This window comes from Poecilia reticulata, chromosome 8 (genome assembly GCF_904066995.2).
Source record: "Poecilia reticulata chromosome 8, P_reticulata-male-v2, whole genome shotgun sequence".
Classification (NCBI taxonomy): domain Eukaryota; kingdom Metazoa; phylum Chordata; class Actinopteri; order Cyprinodontiformes; family Poeciliidae; genus Poecilia; species Poecilia reticulata.
The window spans coordinates 26,369,535-26,383,960 of record NC_088837.1 but is presented as its reverse complement, the minus strand read 5'-3'; the positions used below and the strand labels follow the sequence as shown (position 1 = coordinate 26,383,960).

The window sequence follows — 14,426 nt, the reverse complement described above, 5'->3', positions numbered from 1 at the left end:
CTTTTAAAAGCTAAGTCCTAAGTGTTTTAGGAGCTAATTACGCTTAGGACTAACCTGCGTTTTACTGCCTTTGACGGAAATAAATTCAACACCATTCAAGTATGGCGCAATTTTCTGAGTTGTGTATATCTTTTATTTCCAAAAAATAAAAACTCAAAAATTTTCTTCGCTTGATTCAACAATAAATGAACAACCAATCAGAACCTCGCTTGCTTGTAAAAGTAGCAGGTTTACCGTTGCCATGGTAACTGCAGCTCAGCAGAGGGGGCGGAGCCTGAAAAAGTTGTTTTTGTTCAAATTCAAATCCAAGCAAAAACTGCAACATTCTCCTCCATAGATCCAAATGGCTGAACATTTATTCCTCACACTCAAAGGCAAAAGTTTCCAGAACATTAATTATTGCTGTAAACAGATTTCTGCCAATATTTTTTTCTAACTTCTTTCTGTTAGACAAATTGCGGTTAAATAAATAAATAAGTGAATTGTACCGTTAGAAATAGGTATAAATTATATACATATTCAAGCAAAGTGTTGTTAAGCCCCTATTATCCTGCCTGGACTCTTAGCACACATGCTAATACGCGAGTGTCTCAACTGACCTTCAGCTCTTAATAGGATTGGTTGATGCAGGCGGACTGTTAACCTGAGCCTAATTCCCCACATAAGAAGCTCTAGTTCTGACTTTTTCACAATTAGGCTAATGAATGAACCAAAGTGTGAAAAAAAAACACGCAGCTCTGATCGCTAACGGTAATTAGCTGGAGGCATCATGGCGGGCAGACAAGCTAAACTGGGTGAGATATCCAATACACAAAGGTAATCACTTTTAATAACATCATGAACTGCAAAGTTTGTACAAGTTTTCATATAAAAGCTCTAACGGGATTTAAAGGCTGCCCCGGATTAATTACCCGTTAGCTAATCTGAAGCTGCAGGCTTGGTCACTATCACCAGGTGATTAATTCATTGCTTTAGCTGGTCACCAGAACAGAGCTCACAGAAGAAAATACATAAACAGGCAAATTAAAAAGGTCAACAAAAATAATGATCAACAGTCTTAAATCACGACGTTAGCTCCTGAATTATTGCTTCTTCTCTTTCAGCTTGTCTTTGATTCTCTGAGGTTCGTCGTATTGTATCAGGCGCAGGATGTCCTTGTTGTCCATCACTCCCTGGATGAATTCGCCCTCAGTGATTTTATCTGCAAAGGAAACAACAACATGTCTGTCTCAGATCAGTTTTCAACGCTAGAAGCTGCTGCAGAGAGAAATGATTTAATGAAGTGTACCGTTTTCCTTCTTTCCGAAAAATGCCCAGATTTTTTCAGCTCTCTTCTCTGGAGTGTTTTCGTCTTCGGGGAGTTTCGTCTGGTCGTCGGCTGGGATCATGTTGAATATCGACTGCAGGGGAGAACCACAGGACGTTTTCAATCACTTAATCTGAACCTTGGCCTTAAAAAGATCAGGAGATAGTTGCTATCTCCAGCCTCTCAGATACAAGCTGACCCACAGCTTTAGCCAGCGAATAACTAATAGTTGAACTGAGACAATAAGCGACCTCAGTACCCTAACGATCTCTTGGATCTCGTTCTTGCTGATGGTTCCGTTGCCGTCCACGTCGTACAAGGCGAAGGCCCACTCCAGCTTCTGCAGAGTCTTTCCTCCAGAGGTGAGGTGCAGAGCGACGATGTACTCCTTAAAGTCCAGGGTGCCGTCTGCGTTGGTGTCGAAGCTCCTGAAAACGTGGCGTGCGTACGCTGTGGGGTCGGCGCCCGGGAAGAAGCTGGCGTAGATTCCTTCGAACTGCTCCTTGGTGATCTTCCCGCTGGGACACTCCTTCAGGAAGGACTGGTACCAGGTGCACAGCTCCGCCTCGGAGTACTTGGTGTTGGACTTGAGTTCCTCCAGGAGCTCCTTGGACAAGGCGCTGCTCTTGGTGTTCCCCATCCTGCCTCAGATCTTCCTCCTTTCCTGCGTTTGAGGGCTGAACGTGTGCAGAGCTCAGAGTTTCTCTGCTTGGCTGCCAAATGAGATTATGGTCATCACTATCTAAATCCAGACAGCTGTCCTAAAGAGGATAAACACGTCACAGCGCTATGACACCTTCACTGGGAGACACATTCACACCGCAGTCCACAAATCGGACTCATCCAGATATATAGTTATAGTCTTATGTTTTAAATTTAAACCCGCATTTCCTCTTTTATTACTTATTTCTTTTTTATAACTTTATTTTTATTTTTGTTATGTATTAGAACACAATCAAGAAAAAAGATCAAACAATAGAAATTATAAAACAATAGAGAGAATAGAAAATATAAGAAACAAAAAATACAGAATAAAAACAAAAATCACATCAGGGGGGACTCATTTTTGTAACTCAAAACAAAAACAGAAGGGGACCATTCCTATCCAAAATTAGTCCTGTCTCGATGTGAAGTTTGTCCATTTTTCCCATTTGTCCATGCATTGCTGTTCCTGTGTCCTCAGTCTATATGTTAGAATCTCCATCTCAAATAATGAGTTCACAGTCTGTATCCATTCCTTTGTGGTAGGAGGTTCAGGTTTGCACCACTTCCTGGTTATGACCTTTTTGGCTGCCACCAACAGAATTTTAACAAATAACAATCATAATTAAGTACAGCATTGTCCAAATAACCAAGATATAAGACCAGGCCAGACTTGGGTATTGAGTAACCCAAAATCGTTACAATCTTATTGTGTATTTTGTTCCAGAACTGTGTAATTCTAGGGCAAAGCCAGAAAAATATGCGTGTGATTAACATTAAGAGCTCCACAATCTCTCCAACATGGTGGTCTCTAGATTTGAATTTACTAGTAATTTGAGGTGTTCTAAAAAATCTAATTATATTTTTCCAACAATGTTCTCTCCAAATTCTGGAAGAGGATGTTGTAATTTGAGTCTTCCAAATATTCAGCCAGCCATCTTCAGTTAGCTGAATACCAAATTCCTTCTCCCATTTTGTTTTAATATTCAATGTATTAGTGCCTCTATTTTCTAACAAATATTTATAGAGTAAAGACACTATTCTATGTTTTTTACCCTTATAGGTCTCTATCAGCATTTTGACAATCCCATTTTCATTTGGGTCTATTTTTTGTTTTATTTCTTTGTTATAAAAGTCCCTTAATTGTAAGTATCTAAAATGATCTTGAGTTCTTAGAGCAAACTCTTGCTGTAGTTCATGGAAACTTTTAAAGTGTCCATCTTTAAGGACAACGCATAATGCTGTTAAGTCTCTTTCTAGCCATTGTTTAAATTGTGGGTCCTGAATAAAATATTTATTGTAGGCTGGCCACTGGATCAAACATAATTGTTTCTCTAATTTGTATTTTCGGATTATATATAACCATTTACCCAGTGAAAACCTAGTAATAGCATTAACATTCTTAAGTATATTCTTAATGGTCTCAATATCTCCAATAATACTTCGCAATTCTCTTCCATTGACTTTTTGTTCAATATTTTTCCATTTCGCTTCATAATTTTTGGCGCTTATATTTATTATGGGAGCTATTTGGGCAGCGTGGTAATATTTTCTAAAGTCGGGTAATGCCATACCTCCTTTCTCTTTTGGTATTTGTAAAATTTCAAATTTTATTCTGGGTTTTTTAGCGTTCCATATGAATCTAGATATAATCTGGTTCCATGTTTTAAACTGTCTATCCGGGATTTCTATAGGTAATGCCAAGAAGAGGTACAATAACCTTGGTGACACGTTCATTTTTATCGCTTCAATTCTGGAGCTGAAGTCTAGTGTTAGGACATCCCACCTTCTAATGTCCTTCCTAATTTCTTGATCCACTTTAGTAAAGTTAGCTTTATATAGATCACCTCTGTCTTTCGTTAATTGTACTCCTAGGTATGTCATCATAGTAGAGCTCCAATTTAAGTTATATTTTCTACGTATCATTTCAGATGGAGTATAACCAAATGTCAAAACCTGTGTCTTTTTCAAATTTAATTTGTATCCTGAATAAAAGCCAAATATCTCTAACTGGTTGATTAGACAAGGCAGCGAGTTTTCAGGGTCTGATAAATAGCAAATTACATCATCTGCAAACAAACCTATTGTATGGGACTCATTATGTATATCAATACCCTTAAGATCCTTATGTTGTCTTATATGTTGTGCGAGTGGTTCAATATAAATTGCAAATAAAGTTGGTGATAAACAGCAACCCTGACGTGTAGAACGTTCTAGTTTTATATTGTCAGTTAGATTTCCATTAATCTTGATTCTGGCCACTGGTGATTGGTATAAAGTCCTCACACACTGTACAGCTTTTTCATTAAAACCAAATTTTTCGAGTGCTTTATATAAGAAGTTCCAGCCTACGCTGTCAAAAGCTTTCTCTGCATCGAGACCAATTAAGATAGCTGTTATTTTTTTATTTGAATATGATCTATTATGTGAAGTGCCCTCCTGATGTTATCTCGCGTTTGGCGACCTTTAATAAATCCTGTTTGGTCCTCGTCTATGATATCTCCAATGAATTGCTCAAATCGTTTTGCTAAAATAGAGGTATAAATTTTATAATCCATGTTTAGAATAGATATAGGTCTATAATCAGAGCATGTTTCACTCCTCCTCTTTTTTGGAATGACTGTTATAATCGCTTCTCTCCAAGATGGCGGCAGCACTGCATGTTCCAATGTATAATTAAATGATTTTTCTAGTAATGGTAGAAAATCTTCACTAAAGGATTTGTACCACTCAGATGGCAGTCCATCACTTCCTGGTGTTTTACCATTTTTTAACCTATTAATTGCCTTTTGTATTTCTATTTTTGTTATATAGGAAGTGAGATGTTTGTTTTGAGTTTCTCCAATTGAGGGCAGGTCCAGTGACTCCAAGAAGGATTCTATCTGTCCATCTTTAGCAGAGGGGGTTGACTGTATAATCTCTGGTAGTATGTCCTAAACCTGTCCTCAATAGTTGCTGGGTCATGTATCATTTGATTTGTTTCATCATCCTTTAATTTATATATATTTCTCTCTGACTGTTGCTTTTTCAGTTTCTTTGCCAACAGTTTTGTTCCTTTAGATCCCACCTCATGATATGATTGTTTAATAAACTTTGATTTCTTCTCGATTTCATATGTAAGCATTTTATCAATGTCGTTTCTAAGTTCTTTTATTTTTATAAACAGGTTGGGATTTTGGGTTAGTTTATGTTGTTTCTCTAGATCTATTAGTTGAGCTCTTTCTTTTTCATAGGCTTCGATTCTGGATTTCTTAAAGGCCGCAGTTTTTGAAATCAATTTTCCTCTTAATACAGCCTTGAATGCGTCCCATAATATCACCGGATTAACCTGTCCGTCATCATTCTCTTCTATGTAGGTTTTTATGTCATGGGAAATTTCAGCTTTGATTGTTTTGGAGTTCAACAAGCCTGCATTTAATCGCCATGCTGTTTTGCGTTTTTCGGAGGATAAATTTAGTTTTAATGTTAGTGACGAATGGTCAGATATACTTGTTTCTTCTATTTTACATTCCTTTACCTTATATATATCACATTTATCCATGAAAAAGTAATCAATTCTGGAATAACTTTTATTAGGCGCCGAGTAATGGGTATAATCTTTTATATTGAGGTTTAATTCCCTCCAGACATCAACAAATCCAAACTCTTCAAGTGCCAATTTAAATTTTTTTGTAGTTAAATTTTGTTGTTTTTTACTGTTTGTTGTATCAAGTTTTGTGTTTAATACCATATTGAAATCCCCTCCCCAGATCAACATTCCCTCTGTTTCCATAATTATTTTATTGAGGAGGTTATTAAGGAATTGTATTTTACTATTTGGGGGATTGTAAACATTGACCAGTGTTACCTTTACATTGTCAAGAGTCCCCTTCACTATCACATACCTCCCTTCTTTGTCTGACAGATCATAGCTACAATCAAATTTTACTGAGTCATGAATTAGAATTGAAACTCCCCTTTTGTTTCCATGTCTGAAAGAGCTGTGAAATATATTTGAGTATCCAAAGCCCCTAAGTTTTTCATGTTCAGATTTAGACAGGTGTGTCTCCTGTAAATAGATTAACTGTGCTTTCTCTTTTCGCATTTTAGTTAGAATTTTTTTACGTTTTATAGGATTATTTATACCATTCACATTCAAGGAAACCATCTTAATATTAGCAGCCATTATTTAGTTTCATAAGGTCACCATGTGATTTTAGAAAAAGAGTCCCCAACAAATAGCTGAACGAGCTATTAAAACACAGATGAACAAATGGAACAGAAACTTCCAAAGGTAGAGATGTGCAAAGACATCCCTCAGAATCCCTGCTGGTGAGGTGAGGGCAAAATACCACCCTAGGGTGGGGGCCCTCTCTAGCAGTAGACAGAGGTCTACTTGTACTAGATAAGTCCAACATTTGGTAAACGCTACAACATTTACTCCATTCGGTATTTTGGTTAAATATCTATCAAAAGACCTATAACGTAACTTTAGTAACAGAGGGGAGATTGATATCTGAGACGGGATCTAAACCAGCTGGTAAAGTCACTCAACTCTTAACTCGCCCTAACATTACCTGAAATGTTTTTTATAGTAAAGCAAACTTGAGATGATTCAACGTTCAGAGTTACTGGTCCTCACGTCTGAACTCTGTGAGTTTCTCCCTCGCGCGTTGTCCTGCATTGGTGTTGTTGATCCGTTTCCATGGTAATAGCGAGTCCAGCCTCTCCTTGGTCACTTTTAACTTGTTCTCTCTTGGTTTCCAAATCAACCCGAAGCCTCTCTTGATCATGTCCGACGCTGCTTCGTCTGCGTTCTCATAGGTCCGAACTCCAGAGTCCCAGAAGATTCTCATCTTTGTGAACGGCGTCTGGAATCTGACACCTTTCTGCTTCAAGGCTGCTTTTAATGGGCCGTATGCTTTACGTTTTTCTATGATCTCCGAAGCGTAATCATTATCAAAATAAAGGCGCTTGCCATCCATCTCCACTTTCTGTTCCCAGGCTTTCCTTAGAACCATTTCTTTTGTGTTGAATTGCAAGAAATTCACAATTATAGATCTCGGGGCCGCGTTGGGAGGCGGTCTGGGTGCCAGAGCTCGGTGTGCCCGCTGAATCCGTAGTTCACTTCCATCTGGTAGCTTCAGCTGCTTGGTCAGCAGATCGGTGACAAACTCGGAAACCGATCTACCTTCTTTACCTTCCGGAACTCCATAGATACGAAGATTATTTCTCCGGCTTCGGCTCTCCAAATCCACAAGTTTGTCGTTCATAGCTCTGTTCCTTTCTAATGTCTCAAGCAGCGCGTCTTTCATTTCCAAGCACGCAGCCTCCAGGTCAGCTATCCGGGTCTGCGCCTCGGTGATGCTGCCCTTCTGGTTCTGCAGCTCGCACATCATTTCCTCCCTGAATCTGTTGAAATCTTCCTTCATTGTTGCCTTTACATCTTCTTTGAGTTTTTCTATGTCTTGCTTCATCTCGTTTTTAAACTCTTTTAAGTCTTCAGAAAGCGTCTTGATACTCTCCAGTAAGGCGTGTTGTTGTAAGCTAACGCTAGCCTTCCTCTTGGTAGCATTAGCCTCGTCCTCACTACCGTCTCCCGACTGTTCGCCAGTATCTTGTGTTTTAGACGTTTTCTTTTCGGTCTTGTTAATTTTCGGCATCTTCCCCCTTTAAGTGGTTTAGATAGAAGTTTTGATAATTAATCTGAGTCAAGCAAGGGGGAAGTTTTAATTACCGACATGGAGGAGCCTGTTTCTACGTGGCCATCTTGTTGCAGCGCTGACCCGGAAACTTTATTACTTATTTTCTAGTTTGAATTTGTTCCCATTGTCTTGAATGTTTATGTATTTTATTTTCTTAATTTCCTGTTTTATTTTGAAAACCAATAATCATCATGGAGTTGCCTGCTAATCAGAAACTGCAGAAAGAATCAATTAATTGTGTCACTTCAACCCGCCTGGTTCCTTTAAATGGCTGCTGTTTGTGTTTTTGTAGTTTTGGTCTGAAAGGAGGTTTCATTTCATGACGACTTGTAGAAAATGGCCCCAGTCGGTTTCCATCAGCAACAGGGCAGAAAATAATGTCTGCAGTCAGGAAGTCGCTTTATAATTACAGAAACAGAAGGAATAGAAGTAATAAATGATTAAATTCAGTCTGAATATTTTATGATTCATCAAACTATGCTGTCAGGAGAAACAAAGTTATTTTATTTCCTGTATAAAACGTTGTCGTCTTTTTGCGTTTCTTGACTCGTTATGTATTTGGTTGTATTTGTTTTCTTGCAGATTAAGTAAAATGTTGCTTTTCTTTTTTGTCTCTTCTCATTCCTGAGAATCTAAACTTTACATCTCGTCCTGAAATTAGCTGCAGGCGGTGAAATAAAGTCGCAGGCTGCTGCCGGGAGGTGAGATGGTTTTCTGTGAGTCGGACCTGCAGTTTGGTCCTGGAGCGGCGAGGATCTGACCCAACGCAGCCGAGGTCGGCCTGCAGCCCCGCTTGGCGTCCACAATGTGATGAGATTATCCACGTCTCCATTGTAATAATCTGGGGCCAGATTGCAAAGCCATCTGCTGCTGCGGCACCAAAACCGCAGCAAGTGGAGGCAATTAAAGAAACTGGAAAATAGAGGAATATTAAAGAAACCCTGATGAATTCTGGACGAGGATGAGAGATTACGGTCAGACAGTAAGATCTGAGAATAAAGTCTTAAATGATTTACAGAGGAAAACATGAAGAAGGAACATTCAGGGCTATTTATTAAATGATATGACCCAGTTTACCAATATTCTGCTCATAGTGCCTCCAGCCTTATTGTAGCATTTTAAAGCCTGGACAAATCAAGAAAACTCAGAATAATCCGACACTAACAGCCTTAAACATCAACTCTTTACTTATTTCATCACTAATAATTATTGACACTTTTGTTCTGTAATGTGGAATTAGAGCCAGAACTTCCTGGCTCTAATTCCTGGCTCTGGACTGAACACGCCGTGTTCAGTCCAGTCCAGTCCGGTTCAGTCCAGTTCAGTCCAATCCATTTCAGTCCAGTCCAGTCCAATCCAGTCCAGTCCAGTCTGGTTCAGTCCATTCCAGTTCAGTCCAGTCCAGCCCGGTTCAGTCCAGTCCAGTCCAGTCCGGTTCAGTCCAGTCCAGTCCAGTCCAGTCCAGTCCAGTCCAGTCCAGTCCAGTCCAGCCCGGTTCAGTCCAGTCCAGTCCAGTTCAGTCCAGTCCATTCCAGTTCAGTCCAGTCCAGCCCAGTTCAGTCCAATCCAATCCAGTCCAGTCCAGTCCAGTCCGGTTCAGTCCAGTCTAGTCTAGTCTAGTCTAGTCTAGTCCAGTCCAGTCCAATTCAGTCCAGTCCAGTCCAGCCCGGTTCAGTCCAGTCCAGTTCAGTCCGGTTCAGTCCAGTTCACTCCAGTTCAGTCCAGTCCGGTTCAGTCCAGTTCAGTCCGGATCAGTCCAGTCCAGCCCGGTTCAGTCCAGTCCAGTCCAATCCAGTCCAGTCCGGTTCAGTCCAGTCCAGTCCAGTCTAGTTCAGTCCAGTCCAATTCAGTCCTGTTCAGTCCAGTCCTGTTCAGCCCGGTTCAGTCCAGTCCAGTCTAGTTCAGTCCAGTCCAGTCCAATTCAGTCCATTCCAGTCCGGTTCAGTCCAGTCTAGTCCAGTCCAGTCCAATCTAATCCAGTCCAGTCCAGTCCAGTCCAGTCCGGTCTAGTTCAGTCCAGTACAATCCAGTCCAATTCATTCCAGTCAAGTCTAGTTCAGTGCAGTCCAGTCCAATTCAGTCCATTCCAGTCTGGTTCAGTCCAGTCCAGTCCAGTCCAGTCCAATCTAATCCAGTCCAGTCCAGTCCTGTCCAGTCCGGTCTAGTTCAGTCCAGTCCAGTCCAGTCTAGTCCAGTTCAGTCTAGTCCAGTCCAGTTCAGTATAGTCCAGTTCAGTCCAGTCCAGTCCAGTCCAATGTAGTCCAGTTCAGTCTAGTCTAGTCTAGTCTAGTCTAGTTCAGTTCAGTTCAGTTCAGTCCAGTCCAATTCATTCCAGTCCAGTCTATTCCAGTCCGTCCAGTCCAGTCCAATCTAATCCAGTCCAATTCAGTCCATTCCAGTCCGGTCTAGTCTAGTCTAGTCTAGTCTAGTCTAGTTCAGTTCAGTTCAGTCCAGTCCGGTCTAGTTCAGTCCAGTCCAGTCCAGTCCAATTCATTCCAGTCCAGTCTAGTTCAGTCCAGTCCAGTCCAATTCAGTCCATTCCAGTCCAGTCCAATCTAATCCAGTCCAGTCTAGTCTAGTCTAGCCTAGTCTAGTCTAGTCTAGTCCAGTCTAGTCCAGTCCAATCTAATCCAGTTCAGTCCAGTCCAGTTCAGTCTAGTCCAGTTCAGTCCAGTCCAGTCCAATCTAATCCAGTCCAGTTCAGTCCAGTTCAGTCTAGTCCAGTCCAGTCCGGTCCAGTCCAGTCTAGTCCGGTTCAGTCCAGTTCAGTCTAGTCCGGTTCAGTCCAGTCCAGTCCAGTCCAGTCTAGTCCGGTTCAGTCCAGTCTAGTCCGGTTCAGTCCAGTCCAGTTCAGTCCAGTCCAGTCCAGTCTAGTCCAGTCCAGTCTAGTCCAGTTCAGTCCAGTCCAGTCCAATCCATTCCAGTCCAGTCCAGTCTAGTCCGGTTCAGTCCAGTCTAGTCCAGCCCGGTTCAGTCCAGTCCAATCCATTCCATTCCAGTCCAGTTCAGTTCAGTCCAGTCCAGTCCAGTCTAGTCTAGTTCAGTTCAGTCCGGTCTAGTCCAGTCCATTCCATTCCAGTCCAGTTCAGTCCAGTCCAGTCCAGTCTAGTCTAGTTCAGTTCAGTCCGGTCTAGTCCAGTCTAGTCCAGTCCAGTCCTTTCCAGTCCGGTTCAATCCAGTCTAGTCTACTCTAGTTCAGTTCAGTTCAGTTCAGTCCAGTCCGGTCTAGTTCAGTCCAGTCCAGTTCAGTCCAGTCCAATTCATTCCAGTCCAGTCTAGTTCAGTCCAGTCCAATTCAGTCCATTCCAGTCCGGTTCAGTCCAGTCCAGTCCAATCTAATCTAATCCAGTCCAGTCCAATCTAATCCAGTCCAGTCTAGTCTAGTCTAGTCTAGTCTAGTCTAGTCCAGTCCAGTCTACTCCAGTTCAGTCCAGTCCAGTTCAGTCTAGTCCAGTTCAGTCCAGTCCAATCTAATCCAGTCCAGTTCAGTCTAGTCCAGTCCAGTTCAGTCCATTTCAGTCTAGTCCGGTTAAGTCCAGTCCAGTTCAGTCCAGTCTAGTCTAGTCTAGTCCAGTTCAGTTCAGTCCAGTCCAGTCCAGTCCATTCCATTCCATTCCAGTCCAGTCTAGTCCGGTCCAGTCCAGTCCAGTCCAGTCTAGTCCAGCCCGGTTCAGTCCAATCCATTCCATTCCAGTCCAGTCCATTCCAGTCTAGTCTAGTCTAGTCTAGTCCAGTCTAGTCCATTCCAGTCCAGTCCAATCTAATCCAGTCCAGTCCATTCCAGTCCGGTCTAGTCTAGTCTACTCTAGTTCAGTTCAGTTCAGTCCAGTCCGGTCTAGTTCAGTCCAGTCCAGTCCAGTCCAGTCCAATTCATTCCAGTCCAGTCTAGTTCAGTCCAGTCCAATTCAGTCCATTCCAGTCCGGTTCAGTCCAGTCCAGTCCAATCTAATCTAATCCAGTCCAGTCCAATCTAATCCAGTCCAGTCTAGTCTAGTCTAGTCTAGTCTAGTCTAGTCTAGTCTAGTCCAGTCTAGTCCAGTCCAATCTAATCCAGTTCAGTCCAGTCCAGTTCAGTCTAGTCCAGTTCAGTCCAGTCCAATCTAATCCAGTCCAGTTCAGTCTAGTCCAGTCCAGTTCAGTCCATTTCAGTCTAGTCCGGTTAAGTCCAGTCCAGTTCAGTCCAGTCTAGTCTAGTCTAGTCCAGTTCAGTTCAGTCCAGTCCAGTCCAATCCATTCCATTCCATTCCATTCCATTCCAGTCCAGTCTAGTCCGGTCCAGTCCAGTCCAGTCCAGTCTAGTCCAGCCCGGTTCAGTCCAGTCCAATCCATTCCATTCCAGTCCAGTCCAGTCCATTCCAGTCTAGTCTAGTCTAGTCTAGTCTAGTCCAGTCTAGTCCATTCCAGTCCAGTCCAATCTAATCCAGTCCAGTCCATTCCAGTCCGGTCTAGTCTAGTCTACTCTAGTTCAGTTCAGTTCAGTTCAGTCCAGTCCGGTCTAGTTCAGTCCAGTCCAGTCCAGTCCAATTCATTCCAGTCCAGTCTAGTTCAGTCCAGTCCAATTCAGTCCATTCCAGTCCGGTTCAGTCCAGTCCAGTTCAGTCTAGTCCAGTTCAGTCCAGTCCAATCTAATCCAGTCCAGTTCAGTCTAGTCCAGTCCAGTCCAGTTCAGTCCATTTCAGTCTAGTCCGGTTCAGTCCAGTCCAGTTCAGTCCAGTCCAGTCCAGTCCAGTCCAATCCATTCCATTCCATTCCATTCCATTCCAGTCCAGTCTAGTCCGGTTCAGTCCAGTCCAGTTCAGTCCAGTCCAGTCTAGTCCGGTTCAGTCCAGTCCAGTCCAGTCCAGTCCAGTCCAATCCATTCCATTCCATTCCATTCCAGTCCAGTCCAGTCTAGTCCGGTTCAGTCCAGTCCAGTCCAGTCCAGTCTAGTCCAGCCCGGTTCAGTCCAGTCCAGTCCAATCCATTCCATTCCAGTCCAGTCCATTCCAGTCCATTCCAGTCTAGTCTAGTCTAGTCTAGTCTAGTCTAGTCTAGTCCAGTCTAGTCCAGTCCAATCTAATCTAGTCCAGTCCGGTTCAGTCCAGTCCAGTCCATTCCAGTCCATTCCAGTCCAGTCCAGTCCAGTCTCTTGTGTATGACCCATTTAGAACAGAAAGTGACAGACAGACGTTCGCAGCCTTTAGAGTCACAGCGAGAGAAAAATGGAAGAAGAACAGAATAAAGATAAAATGTATTTATTTTTAAATGAATATACTTCGTAGCCGTTTTTAATTTTCTCCTTTCTGAGATGGAGCTTCATGTCTGCTGCATGAAACCGATTTCCTCATCAGGTTCAGTTACTGTAAAGCAAATTAAACATTTTCCACTGATTATTCAGTTATTAATTATTTTTTACATACTATTTTTAATAAAAATGTATATAAAAACTGAGAATTATGCTCTTATACGTAAACATTGTGAGATATTTGTTTCACTTCTGATCTGAAACATTTTGTTTCTAATTATTTTAAATGTAAATCTCTGGATGTGATCATATTTCCTGCTGATGTCAGCATTTATGTTTTTATTTCTCTGCTGTTTTTATCACCTGGTTTCATGGCTGTTTTCTGTTTGTTTGCATTCATTTTTCCATTTTAGTTTCTTCTTTGTGTTCATTTATCATCATTCTGCTCGTTTCCTGAGATTATCGTTTCTTTTTGTTCAGTATTTCCGTTAATCTGAGATTATGTTTAGTGACTTCAGCTGCTTCCACTTCTCCTTGATTAGCTCCTCTGGTTTCTAATCTCGATTATTTTCTGGTTCCTTCAGTTGCTGTTCTTTGTTTTATGGATTATTTTTTGTTGCCATCTTATTCCTTTTTGTTAATAAATTACTTTATGACTCTCCACACCTGCTGCTACAAAATCATTCCAGGAAAAGCGAATCCGTTGTTTAATCTGTAAATATCATGATGAATTTTACATAATGATTGAGTTCAGACACGGAGCATCGTTTCCCAAAAGGTAAATGTTTGATCCAGTGGCTGCATCTGTCAGGTAGGATGATTATGCAACGCGCGGCCGGCTTACCGCCTCATCCCGGGCTGGACTCACTCATCCTGTGTCTCTGTCCTTCATGACATGGAGGGTCGGAATAATCTCTTTGTTTCCAGGCGAATTGCTCAGATGCTTCAAGTTGAGCACGCACAGAGAGTCGGGCCGACTTCTGCTCCCGTTTTCAGAAATTAAAGCACAAACATGAGTTTTGAAAAGTGGAATAAATGAATTATTGTGGAGCTCAGCGTGAAGTTTCAGACAGATGTGAATCATTTTGATTCATTAGAAATCACTGAAAACATTTAGTAAGTTTATTTAAAATAATTACTGCTGCCATCAGTTTTCCATCCATCCATCCATTTTCTAACACCTGGTCCCTCAGTGGGGTCAGGAGGTGCTGCTGCCTCTCCAGCTCTCCAGTTCTGGGTGAGAGGCGGGGTCACCTGGACGGGTCGCCAGTCTGTCGCAGAGACAAACAACCATGCACACACACACTCACACCTAGGGGCAATTTGGAGAGGCCAGTTAACCTGACAGTCATGTTTCTGGACTGTGGGAGGAAACCGGAGTACCTGGAGAAAACCCACCATGCACAGGGAGAACATGGAGACTCCATGCAGAAAGACCGGGAATCAAACCCAGAACCTACCAGCTCTACCACTGCACCACTGTGCAGCCCTTGCCATCAGTTTTATTGCT

At 42.0% G+C, this 14,426-nt stretch overlaps 2 protein-coding genes across 2 annotated transcripts; one reads left to right on the top strand and one right to left on the bottom strand.

Moving 5' to 3' along the window:
- Positions 1-338: 338 nt before the first annotated feature.
- On the bottom strand, positions 339-2,209 carry rcvrna (recoverin a). The gene is made up of 3 exons (XM_017303407.2): positions 1,566-2,209; positions 1,289-1,400; positions 339-1,201 (listed from the first exon to the last, which is right to left on the bottom strand). The coding sequence occupies exons 1-3, from the start codon at positions 1,944-1,946 to the stop codon at positions 1,083-1,085; spliced, it is 612 nt and encodes a 203-aa protein (XP_017158896.1). The 5' UTR covers positions 1,947-2,209; the 3' UTR covers positions 339-1,082.
- Positions 2,210-8,653: 6,444 nt separating this feature from the next.
- LOC145552686 (uncharacterized) lies at positions 8,654-11,460 on the top strand. The gene is given in 8 exon segments (XM_081610469.1): positions 8,654-8,674; positions 8,933-9,286; positions 9,380-9,521; positions 9,783-9,948; positions 10,092-10,095; positions 10,287-10,455; positions 10,512-10,725; positions 11,097-11,460. Coding segments are annotated over 8 exon segments (1,380 nt in total). The 3' UTR covers positions 11,407-11,460.
- The last annotated feature ends 2,966 nt before the right edge of the window (positions 11,461-14,426 follow it).

Bases quoted from the DNA above. Each gene is read 5' to 3' on its own strand.
- rcvrna (XM_017303407.2), bottom strand. From the start codon at position 1,946: ATGGGGAACACCAAGAGCAGCGCCTTGTCCAAGGAGCTCCTGGAGGAA. The intron at 1,401-1,565 runs GTACTGAGGTCG...TCTCCCCTGCAG, and splicing joins AGATCCAAGAGATCGTTAGG to TCGATATTCAACATGATCCC. The intron at 1,202-1,288 runs GTACACTTCATT...TTTCCTTTGCAG, and splicing joins TTTCGGAAAGAAGGAAAACG to ATAAAATCACTGAGGGCGAA.